Source organism: Calonectris borealis, chromosome 8 (genome assembly GCF_964195595.1).
Source record: "Calonectris borealis chromosome 8, bCalBor7.hap1.2, whole genome shotgun sequence".
Taxonomy (NCBI): Eukaryota; Metazoa; Chordata; class Aves; order Procellariiformes; family Procellariidae; genus Calonectris; species Calonectris borealis.
In genome coordinates, this window is record NC_134319.1 from 3,628,347 (window position 1) to 3,643,731 (window position 15,385).

At 41.3% G+C, this 15,385-nt stretch overlaps 1 protein-coding gene across 2 annotated transcripts; it reads right to left on the bottom strand.

Annotated features, from left to right (window-relative positions):
* Positions 1–1,034: 1,034 nt before the first annotated feature.
* USP1 (ubiquitin specific peptidase 1) lies at positions 1,035–14,488 on the bottom strand. Of its 2 annotated transcripts, none has more exons than XM_075155623.1 (9): positions 14,401–14,488; positions 13,734–13,972; positions 12,465–12,588; positions 11,999–12,106; positions 11,307–11,467; positions 10,111–10,829; positions 8,801–8,971; positions 7,457–7,658; positions 1,035–2,630 (listed from the first exon to the last, which is right to left on the bottom strand). In XM_075155623.1, exons 2-9 carry the CDS (start codon positions 13,901–13,903, stop codon positions 1,898–1,900), a joined length of 2,388 nt encoding a protein of 795 aa, XP_075011724.1. In that variant the 5' UTR covers positions 13,904–13,972; positions 14,401–14,488; the 3' UTR covers positions 1,035–1,897. The 2 variants fall into 2 exon arrangements, with proteins under 2 accessions (XP_075011724.1, XP_075011723.1); XM_075155622.1 differs by having other exon boundaries at positions 14,265–14,428.
* Positions 14,489–15,385: the final 897 nt, after the last annotated feature.

Genomic DNA, 15,385 nt, shown 5'->3' on the forward strand with positions numbered 1-15,385 from the left:
GGGTCAAGTGTGGAAAAATAAACTTTCATTTGCAGGCTGAAATTCAGCAAACCCCATACTGCAGGCAGTAAAAAGTAGCATTCTGTAATGTGATTTGGCTACCCTTGCAAGGTAAGATTACAGTTATTTTTTTTAATGTAGCTATTTCTTGGTTTAGACTATGAAATTATTTATTATGGTGACAATGCTTTGGAAAAGGGAAGGTCTTAGTGTATTTGTAATTCCAGATTTTCTCCTCTGCAGAAGATAATTACTACAGACATCTCTTCAGCGTGAGTTTATAAGCTGTTTTTTGTTGATAGTACAAGCTTTCTAGACTGAATCATATTTTAGTAAAACATCATCATCTGGGATATACTGCAAAGTCAAGGCCGGTACAAAAATCAGAGGTCCACCACACCATGGAAAATACACTAACTATACTTTTCATGAGTTACCTCAGTGTTTATACTACATTATAATAAAAGATTGTAAAAAACCTAAGTATTGCAGAATAAACTAGGTAGAAGTTTCTAGGGCTTTTCCTGTGAATAAATTAATTTGTATTTGAAAAAGTTTACATATATCCAGAAAACTAGGGCACACTCACATCTTGTGTATCTTTCCTTGTCTCTCTCTGCAGCAGCACTTCATGTCATTCCAGCCATCCTATGACAGCAAGTAAACACTCATCCTGTTTGTGTCATATTTTTAAGATTTTAATTGTCTGCAGTTTATAGGATTCACCTTAACATTTTTGCATCTAATAGATGATGTGGGATTTTAATCTCTAGTATTTAGTGCCAAACATCTCACTTGGTTTTATAATAATGTTTGCCTTTTCCCTTGCCTCTGAACCTTACCTCTAGTCATCAAGTGTCTTCAAATTAGGATACGCTGTACAAGAATTGGTTAAAAAACAGAGAATGTTATTTTTAAAGCACTTTAAATCTTCCATTTCTCTAAGATAGTTTCCCAACCTTTTTGTAACAGTGCCCAACCACTTTCACGTTCTGCTTTTCCCTCTCCAAACACAAAAGTCTGATCTAGTCATCTCAGATGCATATCATAGATTTTTATTTCATATATACATTCTTAACAAAGCATCAAAGCCAAATGCTTTCGTTTTCCCACATTTCAGTGAGCTCCAAGTACAAATTAACTGTTAAAGATCACAACTAAGTTCCAAACCCACCCAAACAGATATGCATATTAGAGGGCTTTACTCTTAAAAGTACAAAATTATTTTAATTACACTACACGCTCCCCCTGTTTTGAAGTATTAATCACACCTATTTACACTTTGCCCATTTAACACCTATGCAACAAGATGCAAATTAGACCATTCAAACATTTCTATTAAGTTCAGTTCCTTCCAATACACTAAACAAGGTTACAAGACCCTTTTCTTGTGCTTCGAGCTGCACCGAGCAGTATAGAACTGGATAAGGAGAATAAACCACGTCGATTACCCAAAGACTAAATATGAAGTATTACTTCCCAAGTTACAAAAATACACAACTTCTGATGAAATTTGCTAGTTAATATACATTTACTCCAGAATATGAATACAAATAACTTTTATTAAAAAAAAAGCTAATAATACAATAGGCATGTCTGAGACCTAGAGTTGCGTTAAAACCACTACCGTGTACTGTAGGCATCATTTAGGAACTATACAAATTGGTATTTCTAAAAGGTAATATCACTATTCTCCAGCATAAAAGTTATTATGTGAGTTAAGTTCTATGTGATGGTTTGTTAATTCAAGTTGAGCCACTTACACCGAACAAAAAGACCAGAAACATTATGATCCAGTAGCTTCAAAAACGAACAGCTGTTTCTTCCAGGTAGTTTTGATGCAAATCAGACCAACAGGTGTATGCAAATCCCTAATATTTACAGTCAAAATACAGTATCACTCTACAATTTTCTTATAAAACAGTAGGTAAGGAGTTGATGTAGATGACGATGTCGGAGAAAGAGAATTCAGAAAGTCCTTTTCTTCTGTAACCTTCACTTCAGAATCATCAAAAAGCAACCACTTGCCCTCATACTCTTTCAGGCTCTGCAGGACATACGGAGCTTTGTTTTCTAGTCCACTGGAAGCAACACCATTTTGCTCACTGTGTTCTGTGCTGCAGCCCGCGCTTCCGTTACTACTGCTGGACTCGGGATTTCTGTTTTCAGTAACTACGTTGAGAAACTTCTCCGGGTTAGCTGGTTTGTTGTTGTACAGGTCACAGTCAGACTTGCTCTTCTGCCCCCCAAGAAGTCCGACAGCTTCCATGTTCTTTTTGTTCAGAACTTTACCCGGCTGCGCATTTCCATTGACTCTGAAAGAGACTTCACCATCGTCGTAGTCTTCAGCAACAGTTCTTGCCTCCTCCTCATTCAGTGGTTCTGGTTTAATCATTTCGTACATTTGGTCAGTGATGAAGTTTCCCTTATCTAACTCGAGGCTATTAAGATCTGTAATTTTGACAGAAGCTGTGTAGTGTCCACTGCTAATTGTAATGCCGCTGTGCATTACCACCGCAAATAATCCGTAGGTGTCATTGGTCGGCTTTGTGCTCCATTCTTCTAGTGACAGTTTGAGAGGCGTCAATAAGGGAGTGTTTATCTTGGATAGTCCACCATAGCAATCAAACCTTTAGAAGAAAGACAAAGTTAAGACCTCTTGCCACAACGGCTCACAAGAAATACTGCTTTAAGTGGCCCATATATTGTATCTATATGCTTCTCCTTCTATTAAAAAGACATGAAGCAGTTGCTCACTTTTCAACTTGCTTATCATGAGCATCTGTCCCAGGCACCCCTGTTCAGTAAAGAAGTTTTTACGAGTATGTGTGATGTCAAATCTTACAGCCTAGTAACTATGTATTTTAACTATTTAAGATATTCCCTTTTTCTGAAGTATCAACTAAAGTTAATTTTTAAATAGTGACAATAAAAGGAGTTAACCTAATTGTTCAGTTATCATTCGTGCTTCTATGCACGAATACTTGCACTTCCTCCCAGATGCCATCCTGCCTTCCAGATTGAAAACAAAACAAAACACTCTTCAACATCCGAGGTTGAAGTAAGCAGGGTTGGGTTTTTTTTTCCCCCAAACCTTTGAAAAAGTCATTTACTAAATAAAGGAATACAAACCTATTTTACTTTCAGGTAGCTTTAATGTCACTTTGAAAAACTAAGTAATTTTTCTCAGATCATCTTGGTGCACTGTAGTACACTGCCCATGGTAACGCAATGGTTATCTAAGGATGAACAAGTTACTAACACTTTCTTATTACCAGGGATTCTTTACTAACTGTCCTATGTTAGTCAGTTTTTTTAAACGATTATCTAGCTGATTTACTTTGGAAAAGCACCTAGTGTTCCATAAATATTTAGCAGTTTGTTCGTAGTGCACAAATTTACAATGAGAAAAGTAAGTCCTTTCATTACAATAAGGCTCTTTTAAAGAGTTTGAAAAGAAACTAAGTGTTGGGACTTTTACATTATTGTGTATTAGCTTCCTTGAATGATTCTGATCTTGCATGATTTACATATTGCATCAGCCAAATTTAATTAACCCCTTTATTTAATGACATGTTATGATGTCCTAATAGATTTCAGTGATGATTCAGTCTTGCTCAACTGTTAGGGTGTTGTAGGGAAAAACACAGGGGAATACAGACAAATCCTGTAAAACTTAGGTTCCAAAGAGCTAACTACTATTATTCAACTTGCATTTTGTTATAAGAAAGAATAACTATCTTTAATCCAAGAAAATTATAGATATGGCATAACTGTATAGGCATAATTGCAGTAACAGAATATTACTTTTGTTTCACTGGGTTTAGTTTTGATTGTGCTGTGCTTCTGAACATTTCGCTCATGTTCACAGCCATAAATCCTTATAAACATAAATACATTTACACACACACAGATGTCCTCAGTCACGCAAGTCTAATTAACTGAAATCTCATTTTAGACCTAGGCTTACCATAAACATTTGACTACACCAAAAGAAACACAAAAGAACACATAATCAGAAATAATAAAACTTAAATCTTCTGAAAATCCCTATTATTAGTAGCCAGAAATAGAGATACTCAGAAGAGAGTCAAGAAACAGAGAAACTGCTTGCTGATACTCTAGATCAGAAATCCAGTTCCACTCAAGCACACTATGACAATCATATTAACATAAAACATTAAAAAACAGGCTCTACCTTTCTTCTGAATGAGATCCAGCATCAGAAAGATTTGGAGAGGAGGAAATAAGAGAGGAAATCTTTTCCTATTAGCTTTTTGTTCTTCTTAATGATAAGAATCTGAAGACAGAAAAATTGCATGCCAAGTACTCTGCCTCCTCTGACTGATGCACAGTAGTTCATACACAACAAACTTGATTTCTGCAACTACATCCTGTGAGGCCATAAATCAGTGGAACTTCACCCACTGTACTGAATTAACACCTCAAGTTATTATAGACCCTTAAAGACTTAAGCTATTTTGCTGCAACGCTTTTAACACATAAGGATGTGAAATACTCCAAATAAAGATTTCCAGTGGCATAAGCACTGCTGTCACTATTAGCAAATTGACTGTAACAAAACCTAAAGTAAGCCTTTTTTAAAAAAAATAAAATAAAAATCACCTGCTCTTACCTGATACCATTTCACAAGACAAAAATCTAATTTTCTCACCAATTGTTAAATTTATATAGTGGAAATGCTTAATTAGATGTTACCAGTTACACATTTCTTCTTAATAGCTTCCCAGTCTGGGCACTTACGACAAGTAGATTTTCACACTGGCTGCTGTATTTAAAAAAACCAAACACTTTGCAAGCCAGCATCTAGAAAAGATGAAGCAAATCCCTATTAACTGCAAGTGTTTACATTACCGTTCCCCTCTGCTTCATTTCTCTTCATTTATTTAAAACTCAGTCATCAGAAAACTCCGTAGAGCACAACTGGGAAGCAGACAAGATTTCAAAATTTTTATGGGAGCTAAGAGAAGTTGTATGAAGATTCTTAGTTGAAGGCCAGCAAAACAGTCTGTTATTACTTTTAGGGCAAACCATTGCCGTCTCATCTATGAAGAGAGAGTAGTTTTACAATAAATATTACAAGTTTACATAAGTCAGTTGGGGGAAGCTCCATCAAAGCTCATTGTTTAACCCCCCCACCAAGAGTGACTCTGGATACTCTGGAGTAAGCCAGTGCTTTGGTTTACTAGCCTCGGCTCTTCCCCACTTGATTTGCAGCTGTGCTTTATTACTCCAAATCAAGATGTTTAGAAATGACAGGGTTTTGCCCAAGATAAAACGTCCAAGCCAAAAACTGGGAAACAATCTTCTAAGCAGTTTCAGCTTCATCACTGACTCCAGTTGTACATCTGATTTTTCCACTCCTACTTCCTTAATCTCTGGCTGCTAGCACTTGGCAGAAAATGTATGACATGATTCAGAGGACACACGAGGAACACCACAAGAGATTGGATTCAGTCTGACCCAGATATAGGTCCGAGTATTTTGGAGGAAGGACCCGAAGATAGCCAGGACAGAAGAAGAGGTAAGTGATTCAGGAGATGGCTGGTTAACCTGCAAGTGCTTCCTCATAGAAACAAAAAAGTAGCAAACGTACGAGCAAACTGAAGATCATATTCAGGTTTCCTTTCAGGTGGACTTCTCGGGTTGTATTTTTTTTGAATAGCCTATAATCCTACCAGGATAGCATCTCACATCAAGGGCTACTCAATAATAGCATTACAATTTTTAAAAAGTGTGCGACTTTTTCTCTGCCTTGTTGTGACAGTCAAATATTACGTAGAACAACGAAAAGACAATTTTGTATGTTACGATGCTACACTTGTATGAAGAGATGTTAGCAGACATTACAGAGACAGAGGAAGTTTCCTTTCTACATTGTCAGAAACCTGGATATTCCTACAAACAAACACTAAAAACGGGCAGGGTGAGAATTCTAGTTCTAACAATCTTCACAAGCTACCTGCAAAACTATCTTAATAGAATCCTTGACAATAGTTATTTTACAAATCTTATTTATATTGACCAGTTATCATTACTTGCTTATAGCGAGTCTTCTGACAAATCATCTGTCAACTTATGTTTTGTATCTGTATAGTGCCAAAGGTCCTATGCACTTCAAGTTCTAAACCATACTGGCCATACAAATATTATAAACTAAATTCCATGGAAGACTTCACGCATTAGACTTCCTGCTGGCAAGGTGGCTCTGAAGGCCTAAAGCCAACCAACAGGGAAACGCAAACCACAGGGAACCAGGTGGATAAAAGGCCAAACTAATTTGTGCCGAAATAACTTACTGTACATCACAAAGCAGCTCAGTGTTAAGTCTCAGAACTACGCCTCGCCGCCAGGTTATAAAACACAGGCTGCAGCAGAGGAGTGTGCTTGGCTCTCTGGAACAGATGCCAACTGGGGGATGCTGAAACCAGCACAAGTTTATCTTCTTTTGCTGCATCCGGCAACACTGATGCAGACAGCAAAAGTTACGTTTTAGTGAATACCAGGAAAAGTTGAAAATACAGGCCAAGTCTGCAAACGTTACTAAAATTGTAGAGTCACTCTCAAAAACGCAATTAATGGTGTAATAATTTTCTAAAGGATGTGGGGGAATAGTTTACAGTTTTAAGAAGTCTTTCCCGATGAAGCCTTCTGTCATTTTTCATTATTCGAATCTCAGTGAAGAAATAAGAGTTTACTGCAAAATGCTGTGCATAACGTGTCATGGCATTGTTTCGTTTGTGTACAGTGTTGTAGGGACGGGGGGTTTTTTCCCTCCCCTCCCAAAGGAAATTCCTAAGTACGAAAAAAGATAAAGAACACTCTCATAAGAATAATCTCTTTCACAAAGTAAGGATTTCTACTCTATGTAACATCAAACTGATTGCTTAGCAGTTGAACATCAATGACATTGATATTACATCGTATTTTTTAGGGGAATTGATCAGTTTTTCTGTATTGTGTTAGCTCTTCACAATGTTTATCTCCTGATTTTTTTTTCCGACTTTTAGTACTCACATTCAGTTAGAGACCGAAGTGTACTACTAGCTGCAACCATAAAATTCAGTTTTGTTCTCATTACTTGTTCTGCTAAAGTACTTAAACCTGCCTCTAAACTCATACAGACAGGTGATACTAAAAGTAAACAAAGTTTTAAGAAACATCAGGATATCAGGCTGTTGTAAGAATACAGATAAAACAATTTTTGTTAAGAAGTCTCCTGAAAGTGTATTTTCCTGGAGGTAATTTCTGCCACTACTTGTAACAATAGGAAGCCTTTATGAAATTAGGGGCTGCGTCCCACCGATTTAAGTTAATTTCAATCTAGAAATCTGCTTTTACTTTTGGAAAAGTTACAAAACATTTTCATCTCTTCTGATAAGATTTTCCTTCCAACAGCACACCGTTTCGTAATATAGTCAATCTGCATACTCACTCTAAGCCACTAGCAGCAAAGCACTTCAAATGAATTGTTATAACTTCAGGCATTTTATCGAATAAAAGGCTGCGTTCTGCTTCTGTGTAATGATGGCAGTTTTCGCAGAAATATTTATCCTCTCCCACAATCCTTTCCACTGACGCAAACTGTGAAATTGCCCATTTAAGAGTCTTCATTTCTGTTTTTGGCTCTGGAGAAACTATAAAAGAGAATCATTACATTCACAGATATGCTATTATTTACATTTCCAATGCATCCCACCAGAATAACAACAAACCAAAATATGTCAAGTTAAGACATCTTCAAAAACTACTGTCAACACTGTAAAGAACACTCAATACGTACGAAATAGAAAATGTATTCAGATCTTTGAATCATTTCAGGAAGTGATGAAAATATCACTTAATGGATGTCATTACTTAAAATGTATGGTTTTCCTAAAGTTTGTCTTCAGATCGCACGTACTAATTCTGTTGCCGTGTCTGGAAATTGGGTGCACGTATTTGAGACCAGAATTTCGCTCATTAAGGCAAACTTCCAAAATAACCAGAAAGTTCCCTTTCACTTTTTACATTTTGCCTCCCCTGGCAGCTTCCCACTGCTGATGACAAGATCACCTACGCTGTCGGCAGCATTTTACATATCAACACCACCACACGCACACTTAGCTCTGAAGTCCTTCAGCAAAATGGGGAGGCCAAAACCAGTAAAAGCTGCTCCAAATTAAGTCCATGAGAACTAAAATTAATTTCTTTAAAATTCTGAATTTCAAAATGCATTGTTGCCATGCTTACTTTTGAAAATAGCTAAAAACTAAGTATAGATCACTAAAATTTGTGAAAGATAGCAGAGGACTAACAGTTACAAATATAAAACAAATGCTATTAAGGTAACAATAGTCTAAAATACTGAAAAAATAATTTTTACAGTAAATTAACAAAAAGCTGGTTTCTCATTTATTTTATTTTTGAGAAAGAATGCAGATACTTCTTACAAAATTAAGAAAAAGCAGAATTTCTTATCCAGGAAGAAAGGAAAGACCCGAATCAAAGAAAATACCTATTTATAAGCAGGAAAACACGTACATAAGTGAAGGATTGTAGGCAGTCTGTGTTATGTGTTAAGACCTGAAACAATTTTAGTACTGTCCGGATCTCTCTACATTATCAGCGCTGTGTTTCCAAAGTCTAAAGTTAATCAGGACAAGAGATAACAGAACAGCCTCTAATTTTAACCAGCACAAACAGGAGCAGTGTTCCTCAATAACTACGGCACCGTCCTTCCTCAACGGCTGGCTGAAGCAGAAACATACATGCACGAGCCTTTTCAAGAATTACTTACTTTCAGAACTCTCTTCAGTTTTAGAAAGTTCATCTTCTTGCACTGGAACACTGATGTCCTGAAAATCTTCTCTTCTTTCAGTAAAGCACTCGCACTCCAGGCATCTTGTTCTCAGTACTAACTGGCCCTGGAAGAGTTTCTCCACTAGTTCAAAAACAGCCAGCTCTGAACCTAGAGAAAGTATATGCCAGATCACTTATCAGGGTGCATTTTATTCAAAAGACACTTCAGAACCTGGCTATTCTTCTTCCAAAATCACTGTATTACAGACATGGTCTTTTAGGGATTTCAGGTAGGAATAAATAAAAAAAAAAAAAAAAAAAAAAGAAGCTGCTTATCACACACAATTTTCGCAATATCATCTACTTGTTACTGAATAGAGAGCCCCTTTCTCTTGGCCCCCAAACTTTAATTTCTGTTTTAAGATTAGGTTCTTGTTTTATACTTGAAGTGTGACAGTGTCACATTCTGGAAAATTTGTGTTTGTCATCAATGCGCTGCCTTCTTAGTATGGACTTTCAGTCTTCTCAGGGAGCATCACACTTGTATTTTTGCCTGGTCTCTATTTATTCTCAGTCCTCTCCTCCAATGCTTTCTGAACTTGTTGGCCAATTTTAGTCAAATCTGCTGAAGAAATGGAGATCTCAAAAGATTCTGCATTCCTTCAAATTTTTATTAAAATTGGTGGTTGGATCAGAAAGTAAGTTCCAAATTACTAATTACTGAATTCATATCAAGGCCCTTCCCTCAGAGGTATCTTGTCTCATTGACACGAACAAAATCCATACCTGCCAGCCAGTTAGCATATATAATATATCCGGTGTCTTTCCTAGTTCCTGGGAAGGTTGAAAATATGGAAGGATTGAAGAATAGGGAGGGAAGGAGAGGATATTATTTGTAAGGACTTGGGACACAAAGCCATAGCCAATGGGATTTGATTCTGTTTGCTCCTGACAGTAATCTTCCTTTATATCTTGAATCCACTTGCTATTTCTATAGATGACAAAAATTATTGATAATGCAAACCTGGTAATATTCTGACATTTTTTTGTATTGTACAATGATTACATAATGTTAGAGAAATACCTCTTAGGATCTAAGCTAAACAGGTCAAGTTATTAAAAAAAAAAAACCCAAACCAAGAAACATGTATAAAAATAAATTCTCTTTCATAAAAATCTTTTTCAATTCCTGAAAATGTAATTTTGTATTTAGAGAGCTCTGCTGGCTATGCAGTCTGAAGGCTGACTTCCCACGCACAGTAATTTCTTAATCATACTAATTTCAAGCCGATACACTTTTTCACCAACCTTCCTTTTTTGGTTCTTTTTCAGTTCCTTTTTCATTATGGCTTTCCACAGGAGACGCTGGTTCACGATACTCTTCTTTATTATTGTTACCATTTTCGCACTTTACAGATGACTCTTCGAGCTCACAGTCATCATATTCTTTCCCTGGGTCTTTGGATCCCAAGTTTGTAGTTAACTTTCCCAGACTATAAAATTTAGACAGAATACTAGGCTGTTTGCATGAAGATTTTAACCAGTTTAATCTAAGCCGTGACTTCTTCTGTGTTGGCTTCGCACTCTCATTTTCACTGGAACACTTGGCAATGGCATCAGTTTGATTTTCTAGCTTTTCTCCTGTTGCTTTCCTCTTTGACCTGGTTTGTCTTTGATTTTCTTCTGCTGCAATTTGCTCTTTTGATACTTTGGATTTTTTCTTTGCATTGCCACCCTCAGCATCGCTTTTTCTTTTCCCATTTCCTTTGAGTAGCTTGTCTTCAGCTATCTCTCCAACGTGGCTACTTGGTACATTATCCTCCTCCTCAGCAGGGTTGCCAGTTCCGTTGGTCTCAGTATTTTGGTTAAGTTTTTCCTCCAGTTTAGCTGTAGGCTCTTCCACGGGCAGTTTGTTCAATTCTTCCTTCTTCAGTAGCTGACATGTTTCTTGAATGTTGCCCAGGATACACTGCAGAACTTCCTGGGCATCGTGCTGCAAGTAGCCTTCGTACATAGGGTTGAGCTCTCTAGTAAAAGTAAAAGTAAATGAGCAAGGCAACAAAGACTAGTTATTCTTTACTGACTAGCTAACATGAGCTGAGATTTAAATTAGGGAGTTTAGACATAAAAGCAGGGGAGGACCCTCTCCAGCCTAGAGAGAAGTCCTCTCTGTCACAGATAGCCGTGGGAAGGTAGCTATAGCCTTCTGCATTTAAACATACATTCCATTGCAACCCAGTAGTGGTCCTTCTCAGGTCAATGAGAATACTTGCATGCTTATGGCTAAGTACAGTTTTAAATCCACTGCTGGATTTAAATTATATTCTTACAAAACGAAAACTTACTTTCAAATTTATGATATCATAGGGGTAACAATAGACACGAAAAGCTTCCTATAATGGTGCCCCAGACCATCTGCCTCCCACAAGTCTCTAATGCTGTACTGTACAATGACCTCAAAGCTTCAGGTGAAAGTTCTGACAATGTGTTTAGGACAATTTTACCTAAGGGTATTTAGCAGCCTTCGTGGCTGAGTAGCAAGTTCATCTGTGTATTTTTCTGGATTTAAGAGAAAGCTGGCTTGAAGCTGCTCAACTGAAAGAATCAATGAGTGCAAACTGCAGATTAGTTCATAACTTGCCAGTGGATCTTCTTTAAAATTTCCCTGCAATAACAATATAAAAAGAATAAAAATACTTGCAGTTTTGTCTGTAACAACAAGTTAAACTTTTTCTCTCTTGCCCTCACTTAGTTTTCTAAACAGACATGTGACAGATTTTTTGTCTGCTACAAGACACAGGTGAGTTTCAGACAATATATTGCTCTTTTGCCAGTAGAAAACAAATATAAAGCCAGACTATCCATTATTTTAAAAACCCAAACTCCAATTTCCATTCACGCAAAGTACTGTATCGTAATTATCTTAACGTCAGAAACATGGTGAGGTATCTTCTCGAATGTCTTCTGTTAAACTTAAGACTCGTGCTTACAAGTTTACAGACACTCTGAACACTCAAGTTTGAACGCAAGCTCAAAATAACTCAAATGTATCTTTACCTGAAATAGCACTGTAGAAAACAATACTGCAAAACTTGTTACAAACAGAAGAAATCACAGTTAAATTTTCATTATACTACAGGCATGCAGCCTCACTTGCAAAATTACAAGTAAAGGAACATGTAGTGAGATACGTTACCTTTTCTGCTTTTTGCTCTCCTTCATCCTTCAAAGATTCTTTCTTCTTTGAAATTATATTATATAAATGTTTTACTCCAGTCTTAAAACCAGGACAAAAATATAATACCTGAAAGCAACAGTTTAAAACAAGAGAATAATTGGTAAAGTAAAAAGTTATTCAAGGTACGTGTCCACATTTACGATCAAACTAGCTTTGCATCTCCCAAGGCTGCTGCCCAGCATGCAAAGATGCAGGATTACTCATAGCAGGGCAGTGCCCGGAGTATGTAAAATGAAAAATTACCCAATCAAGGCAACCTGCGGTGCACGCATTTCCTGCAGTATCACCTTTTTTCCCCCCTGTAATTAGATTCCCTTCATACTACATCCAAACACCTTCTACATAATATCAAACTGTGAATCTCATCCACTTGTGCTTAACCAAAAGAAAATCATCTTTCTAAGGCCCCCGAACATGCTCTTACCTGAAGTACGCTGTTAAGGTAACAAGTGTTACCCAGATTGTTCAAGCCCACAAAAGGCAACATGTTGTCTTTCTTCTCACAGCTAACAAGCGAGGGAGGCTGTGCTGCAGGAACAACCTGATCACTATTAAGGAGAGAAAACAGTTCATAAGAGACAGTTTTTTAAAATGACTCCTTCTGGTATGCATGTACATCTCTCTCCTGGCCATCCGCCATCCCAGAGCTAGCTTATAAAATTAATGACCAGTATATACAGATCAAAATCGTGTCAGAGTGTTTCTGAGAGTGCCCGTATGGCTACTCTGGGCACTCAAACACAGGCTGCTCAACCGTAACACTTCTTTTCAGCAACCTGCACAAAACCAGCCAGGTTTACATGAAGCAGGTAAATCTGCTGTAAGTTCCAATACATATTTTTCAAAAAATATCAGGAGACCGATTTAGGGAACCAAGAAAATTTTCTTTAAAATACTTTTGTATGTTCTTTGTTCATTCCTAAGGCAGTGCTAAGAAAAACGGGTCCAGCAGATATTTTCTGTTACTATCCCCTGCTCCAGATTCACATCACATTTCTGGATGCAAACCAAAAGGATAAAAACGGGGGGGGGGGGGGGGGAGGAACCAATGAACCTGGCACATTATATGCAGTGATGATGCACCGTACTGACACAACAGAACCAAATTTTAAAGTCTACAACACATTTGTAATTGACCATGATTAAGCAATTTTTCCCATTTAAATTTCCTCACAAGCTGCAATGAAACGAGCTGACAGACTTGCTCAGGGCTTGAAACACCCTAATGAACAACAGTAAGCAGCGCAATCAATTCCTTTACTTGCAGCAGAAATAACCTTTAAAAACCAGTATTTTTTATTAAAACTCATTTTGCAAAACCCTACATTTTAATATACTTTAAATAATTCAGCATCAGAATAACTACCTTATTTTAACCTCAAATAAGCTAACTTCTTCAAGCTATTAAAAAGTTCGTGCCAGCCAGCTAAACATGCATAGTATGGCAAACTTGTTTTCTTCAAAGTAAGTAGTTCTAGAAATTCATTATAGTGAATAGTTAGTTCAGTCTGATTAACTTGGCTTAAGGCTTTATTTAGTACACGTTGAAGCGCATACTTATGCAAGAATATACAACTTAAAGGAGCGGAGGGCGCAGCGTTGTTTATCCATTACCACACAACTCTGGTTCGGCTACCGGACTGCTTTCACAATATAACCAGAAACGCCTATTCAGAGCGAAACTCTTACGTACATCTCAGAGCCTCTGAATTCTGAGCTCTTTTGTTCATTTTCCTGGGACTCCGTAAAATCCAGTGCTCTTTTCGCTTCCTTTTTCTGGAAGAGCTTCAGCGAAAGCCTGTTCTTCTTGGAGGGGCTCCCTCTCGCAGGCCCGGTGCTGTCACTCGGCAAGACCCCGGGCATCTTTCCTGGCGGGCAGGTGAGCGGGGGAGGCGGCCAGCCCGGCCGGGAAGCAGCGCTCGGCGCTCACACCTGGCACACACACACGCGTCGCCATTTACTCTCAGTGCGGGAAGCAGCAACGGCCGCCGGAGCAGAGCGCGGCCCCGGAGCCCCCCGCCCCGGGCTCTGACAGCCGCCGCCGCGGCGCCACCGCCCGCGCCTCCCGCCCGGCCCGCTGCCCCGCGCCGCCCGCCCTCACGGTCCCGCCCGCTCGCCCGCCCGCCCGGCGGCGGAGACGCCGCGGCGGGCCCGGCCCGGCCCGGTCGCCGGGAGCGGGCCCGCGGGAGCGGATGGCGGCCGCGGCGGAGCCGCCTCTCCTCACCGCTACATGTTGGCGCGGCGCGGGCCGCCGCCGCCGCCCGCCGGTTGCTATGGAGACCGCGGGGCGCCCCGGCGCCGCTCTCCCCACCACGGGAAACTTGGCGCGTTTTCCGCGCCGCCAGGACCCGCACCCTCACCCCTCCTCGCGCCCAGGCGCTCGCGGCCGCCCCGCTCAAACGCCGGAGCGGAAGCCGCCGCCGGCGCCCGCCAGGAGCGAAGGGCCATGGTGACCGCCCGCGGTCTGTCTCCCACCAGCTGGCGGCGACCGAGCGACACCTCCGCACGGACCCGCCGGCAGCACCGGCGCCGCGCCTCCGCCGCCGCCGTCAGGCAGTGCGGCGGGCAGCCCGCGGGGTCCTGCCTAGGCGCGCGCGGGCGCTGGTAACGGCCTGGCCAAAGGGCTCGGGCTCGCGAGGGGGGAGGGGAGGTGGCTGGGCTGAACCATTCCTCCGAGACACCCCCCTCCAGCGGCGGTGGATTGGCCCCGCTCTAACCCCGCCCCTCCCCGCCTCCGCCAATCACAGCGAGAGGCGCGCGGCCCACGGCGGCGCCGTTCGAGCGGGCCTGAGGTAACGGCCGGGGCGGGGGCTCGGCCCCCCCGTCGCCTCCCGCCGGCGGCGCCCGGTCCCTCCGCCCCGAGCCGGCGGGCCTCGGCGGGCCGGCCCAGCCAACCAGGCGCCTGACGGCGAAAAGCGAGCGGCGAACGGGGCTGGTGCGCGCTGCGGAGCTGGAGGCGGAGCCGCGCCGTCCCTCAGGCCTCAGCCCCTTCTGCCGCCCCGCGGCCCTCGCCAGTCTGGGCGCCGCCCGTTCGCGACCGAGGCCCGTGGGCGGGGGGGGGAAGCGGGTTTGTGACGGTCCCTCGAAAGCCCGCTGGGTTTTGGCGCTCTGGGCCCGCCGCGCGGCGTGTGTCGCTGCGGGAGGGACATCGCTCGCCCTAGCTCGGAGGGGTCGGGGGGAAGGTCTGCCATTCCGGCCTTCAGAGCCTCCCTCCGCCTCTGGGTGGGCGCGGAGACCGCGGGGCAGGCGGCTGCGGGGCCGCCCAGAGCTCGCCCAGCCGGCACGGTGTTGCGTCAAGATGCGCTGGGGAGGATACGTGTCAGGATTCAGCCCCATTCTCTAAAT